Source organism: Physeter macrocephalus, chromosome 4 (genome assembly GCF_002837175.3).
Source record: "Physeter macrocephalus isolate SW-GA chromosome 4, ASM283717v5, whole genome shotgun sequence".
NCBI classification, from domain to species: domain Eukaryota; kingdom Metazoa; phylum Chordata; class Mammalia; order Artiodactyla; family Physeteridae; genus Physeter; species Physeter macrocephalus.
The window spans coordinates 77,119,624-77,125,565 of record NC_041217.1 but is presented as its reverse complement, the minus strand read 5'-3'; the positions used below and the strand labels follow the sequence as shown (position 1 = coordinate 77,125,565).

Below are 5,942 nucleotides of genomic sequence, written 5' to 3'. Positions count from 1 at the left end.
CCGTGAGCCATGGCCGCTGAGCCTGCGCGTCCGGAGCCTGTGCTCCGCAACGGGAGAGGCCACAACAGTGAGAGGCCCGCGTACCACAAAAAAAAAAAAAAAAAAAAAAAAAATTGGTGTAGTCACTGACCAAGACTATGTCTTGCTCTCAACCACCAGCGCATTTCTGTTTAATGTCATTATGCCTCCCTGAAAAGACCCCTATCCCCTTCATTCTCCAAAGCCTATTCATTTTTAAGATCCAGATCAAGTCTCCCTCCTCCATGAAGACACTACTGACCGTTCTGGCTGATAATTTTCTCTCCATCTTCTGAACTTCTCTAGCACTTGTCACCTGTCCAACTCATTTAAAATCATGGAACAGTAAAGCTGAAAGCAACTGGACATCATTTGATCTGAAATCTTCTGTCATTTTTTTTTGCCTTTGACATTGTTTGCAGTATTAGAAAAAACTTATCATTTATATTGATATTTAATATCATACATTCTTATCTTTTATCTTTCCAAATGTGTTTTCTCCAAGGTGAGAGGTAGAGCATATACACCCTTTAGTCCCCAACCTATCATCAGCATCACTTCCTTTTATTGAGAATTGTAACCTGTCCGTCACTGTACTAGGTCCTTTATCTATATTTTTATTTGATCAATACAACAACCTCTTGAGGTAGGTATTGTTATGTCCTTTTTATGGATGAGAAGCATGGAGAGGATGAATAACTTGCCTGAGATCATATAGCTACTAAATGGTAGAGCTGAATTTCCAACCTAAGTCTAACTGATTCCGAAGCCTATGCTTAAGTAATGTTTCATCATTTATTTAAGGGAAAAACTGAAGATTGCAAGTAGCAGAACAGGGAACTGGTCCATCTTTCTGTGTTATCTGCTGGCTAAAGTCCACGTAATAAAAGTTTGGTATTCAACTACCTGGCAAAAGCATCACTTTCTCTATATTATAAAACTCTCTGGAGATAGTTTCCCGGGTTGTAAGCTATATAAGTACATTGTTTTACGGTCTTTTGTCTAAGCCCTCATGTTAAAAGGTGACCTGTCTACAGAGGGATAGTCATGTACTTCATACATATATTCTCACCGATGGTGACCTTAACTGCTATCATAAATAAGCACTTTTATGTGTCACCATTGAAAGAGCCTGTGTGCAGTCTTAGAAATCAAATGGTTTTGTGTGCAGAGTGTATAACTTTTAAAATATAGGTTATGAGTAATGTAAATGCTCAGAGCTTCAGTTAAAAAGTTCTCTATGTATAAAATAGAGGCAATAATACATAGGTCACAAAGCTTTCTCAGAGACAGCCACCTTACCTCCACCCGCTCTTCCTGCCTTGTTCTTTGGCAATTTACAATTCCTCAGTGCTTGTAAGGCCCAGCTCCTCTATAACTGACCATTTAACAAGCCAATGGTACTAAAGAAAGCTCATGCCTTCAGTCTCCACCACATACCTGGTACCTTCTTTTATCATAGCACCCACACACATTTTTACCCTTTATTGTTTATACACCTATTTCCTAATAAATGCTTGTTGAATTAATTCATGGAATAATATATAAAATCAGTTTTGTGGTTATAGATGGGGATAGACCTGAGAAGAAGTGTTATTGAATGGAGTTTGTGGGTAAAGTTCATTTCACAAAGTTGTGGCATTAAACTTCTATTTGGGGTGGGATAGGGAGGGTGGGAGCGAGGGAGACACAAGAGGGAGGAGATATGGAGATATATGTATATGTATAGCTGATTCACTTTGTTATACAGCAGAAACTACACACGATTGTAAAGCAATTATACTCCAATAAAGATGTTAAAAAAATAAATAAATGCCAACCCTAAAAAATAATAATAATAATTTTAAACAATTTGTGGAGAAGCACAGCTTAATTAAAGTTACTGAAGAACAACCAGGCATTTAGTTATTGCCAACAAAGTTACGATTCAATAAAGACGTGAATAACAAAATATATCAATGATGTCTTTTTCTAGGAATTTATAATTAAGATACTTTTTTCCCAGTTCAAAAGCTATGATACAAAAAACAGAACAAACAAACCAAAAAACCTCAAGGACATAGAAATTGCTTTAGTGTGAATGTTATTCTGTGTTACCTAATGGTATGCAAAGGCTGGGGAGAGCTGCTTGCATGTGCTACAATGTGGATGCTTTTCTTACTGATACCCGTGTTGTCTCTAGAAGGATTAGACTTCTTTTTTCCATTCGGGGAGTGATGAAGAGTGAAGAGGAAAATTCCTCCAACATCCTATGAGTGAAAAGCTTTCAATGACTGAGTACACTTTCCTTCAGATAAGAGCATATCACTTCTGCTGGCCAACAGGTGATCCACACTCTGAATGCTGCATTCTAACAAGCTCTCCCAGCAATCACTTGGTCTACTTCAGAGCCAGAGGCACACTCTGAAGAGACAGCTGAGTGATATTATGAGCACAGTTTGTGGTCATGACCAAATTCCTTAGTGTGAGGCCAAATGAATGATGAGACTCTAACTTGTAACCTTGGCTCCATCACATCATCAATCATAATGTTGCCAACTGAGGCAATGAAACCAAGCCCCGCATTTGCCATTGGCACTGATGGGCTGTGTGCAGGTATCCATACACTCTGTTGGTTCCACCTGCAGCTTCCTTGGTGAAGCAAAGTAAACAATTTACTAATTCAAACCTGCTTGGCTGTATGGCTAATTTCCACAGCCAGATCGCCTCCAGAATTCCCAATGCCAATTATAATGACTCTCTTTCCAGTGAAACTCTCTGAATTCTTATAATCTCGACTATGGAAGTATTGTCCTTTGAACTTCTCAATTCCTACAAGAGAAGGGAAAATAATTATTTTGTGACGGTTTATCTGATATCATTTGTTAAATCATTCATTTTTTTGCAGTGTGTAGTTTATGCATATATTCTCCATATGTTCTACTTTTACTCAGGTGCACTGTTGCCTTTCTGAATATTTTGCCTGTTTCCTTTTCCCATAGCCTAAGAGTGGAACCTTGTGATTTCCTTATTATAAGTAGTCTGCTTAACTCAGGATCTGTTAGTATTTTGGACCTGTGGACTCACAAATCCAAACTGCTTCAGAAAACCTCCATTCTCTTTTCATCCTGTTTATTTTTTTTTTAATTGAAGTATAGTTGACATAATATTATATCAGTTTCTGATGTATAACATAGTAACTTGATATTTATATAGATTATGCAACATACAAAGTTATTACAATATTACAGTATTTTGACTATATTTCTTGTGCTGTATATTACAACCCTGTGACTGATTTATTTTATAACTGGTAGCTTGTATCTCTTAATCCCCTTCACTTATTTTGCCCATCCCCCACCCCCTCTTTTTATCATCTGTAAATACCTACGTCCATTCCTACTGAAGTATATATGTTCTTATATACTCTAAAGTATACATAGAGTGCTTTTTTCCCCAAAAAATGAAAATCCAGGTCAAAGGCTGTAATTAAGCTCTTTCTTTAAGCTTTATTTTCTTCCTTAGAAACTCAATATTTCTGTTTGTTTCCTCGATTGCTAAAAAAGCCCTCATTCAGGTTGAAGAAGATGTGGTAAATATATACAATGGAATATTACTCAGGGATAAAAAAGAACAAAATAATGTCATTTGCAGCAACATTGATGGACCTAGAGATTGTCATAATGAGTGAAGTAAGTCAGAGAAAGACAAATATATGATATCACTTATATGTGGAATCTAAAAAAATGGTACAAATGAACTTATTTACAAAACAGAAATAGACTCACAGAGGTAGAAAACAAACTTATGGTTACCAGGGGGGAAAGGTGGGGGGGACGCCTAAACTGGTAGACTGGGATTGACATATACACACACTACTATATATAAAATAGATAACTAATAAGTACCTACTGTATAGCACAGGGAACTCTTCTATTTCTCTGTAATGAGCTATATGAGAAAAGAATCTAAAAAAGAGTGGATATATGTATATGTATAACTAATTCACTTTGCTGTACAGCAGAAACTAACACAACATTTTAAATCAACTATTCTCCAATAAAAATTTAAAAAGAAAAAAGGCCTCATTCAATCTAATGCGGATGAACTTTTTATCCTTAAAAAAACTAAAATTATTGTAAAACTAAATATAGAGCCTTCTAATTTTCCTCTAGTCCCCGAAATTACTGTTAATTAATACAAGTTACCCCAACATCTTTCAGGAGAATATGCAGAATTAGGATAAGGCTTATTTCATCCCAAGGTAGGAATCACTCAGACCACAATCCTCCCATTCTTTAGGGATCAGGTCACAGGCATAGTGCAAGTGTCTTCCTTCCTGGTAGGCTACTTACCAGGGAAGCTTTCCAAGGGTAAGTGAGCATTGGTGTGGTGGCCACTGCAAACCATAACTCCATCGAAGACATTCACCTCCTTTTTCCCTTCAGATTCCGTGAGCACCTCCCATTGGCCTGAAGTGGAGAAATCAGGCTGCTTCTTCACACTGCACACCGTGGTCTGAAAAGAAAAGGGATAGCCACAGGGGACTATAACCACAGCCAATATAGTGGACATCTTCCCTGACAGGACTCGCCTTGCAGAGGGTAAACAAAGGGCTGATACCACATAACAGGCCTCATGCAGGGATATTTGATTTTCATACTCCACAAATCAGAACTTTTTTGTTTGGGGCTGTGGTCAGAGTGAGAAAACTTCCATGAGGCAAGCTAAATAAAACAGAGTTGGCAGACTAATGTTGCACTCTCCTCTGCTTCTAGAAAAGTGAAAATTACTAGTTCTCTTGGACCATACCCTAAGGCAGTGTGATACCTGAATAAAGTTTGGGCTTCTCTTGTGCTTCTGAGACACTCCATGCACTAAATGCCTGTTCCTCCCCATATCCCCAGATGTCCTGAGACCCTCTGATGCCTTCTTACCTCAAGTCCTGTTCTCACTGTCTGGACTTAAACTTGTGACTGAGCTAGAGGGCTCCCTTTCCTAGTAGTAAAATATCTCAGTGGCTCATATTTTAAGTAAATGAATCTCTCTTTGACTCCCATAAATGCCCATTTTACAAGTAACTATAAAGAAAGGTGTGACATGGGATAGTCAGTGGTACAATTTTTAGCCTTAAAAAATAATAATATGGGTTACTCTACCCAACTTAAGGAAACATTAAAAATGTGTTCCTGTGCTTCTAGGGTTTATGACCATAATGTCTTGGTTGACTAATAGAGATACCCCTCTTGTATACCTGAGACATCCTATACTACTTATAGTTCCTTTCTATCATGTTCTTACTTTTACACAGGCTGGTGCTTCTGCCTGGATCATCCTTTTACTCTTTCTTCATTTGGAGATACTCACCCTTCAACATTTAGCTTGGTATTATCTCCTCTAAGAAAACTTCCCTGGTGCCTGATGCCTCATGCCCTGATGGGCTGTGTCCCTCCTCTGAGCTGCAATGTATAGATTTCAGTGGCATTTATCACTCTGTAACTCTTTATTTTTATAATTATGTTTACAATGAAATTTCTCTTCATTATTCTATTCCCTTAACTAGACTGTGAAATCACTGTTTTTTTTTTTTTTTTTTTGCTTTGGTGTCTTCACTGCTTAGTATGGTAACAAATCTGTTCAATAAGTGTTTAAGGAAGTGAAGAGAAGGACCACTAGGCTGTAAATGACTGACTTTGGAAGTCGTCACTGGATATTGCCATTTTAATTTTGTTGTTAAAGAGAAAGAGTCATGGGCTTCCCTGGTGGCGCAGTGGTTGCGCGTCCGCCTGCCGATGCAGGGGAACCGGGTTCGCGCCCCGGTCTGGGAGGATCCCACATGCCGCGGAGTGGCTGGGCCCGTGAGCCATGGCCGCTGAGCCTGCGCGTCCGGAGCCTGTGCTCCGCAACGGGAGAGGCCACAACAGAGGAAGGCCTGCATACCACAA

General features: G+C 38.6%; 1 protein-coding gene across 1 annotated transcript in view; it reads right to left on the bottom strand.

Moving 5' to 3' along the window:
- The window catches only part of LOC102993903 (flavin-containing monooxygenase 5), a 49,483-nt gene that overhangs the window by 20,337 nt on the left and 23,204 nt on the right, over window positions 1–5,942 (bottom strand). Inside the window, 2 exon segments of the mRNA XM_028488914.2 lie at window positions 2,507–2,829; window positions 4,353–4,515. Coding sequence (XP_028344715.1) covers window positions 2,507–2,829; window positions 4,353–4,515 — 486 coding nt within the window.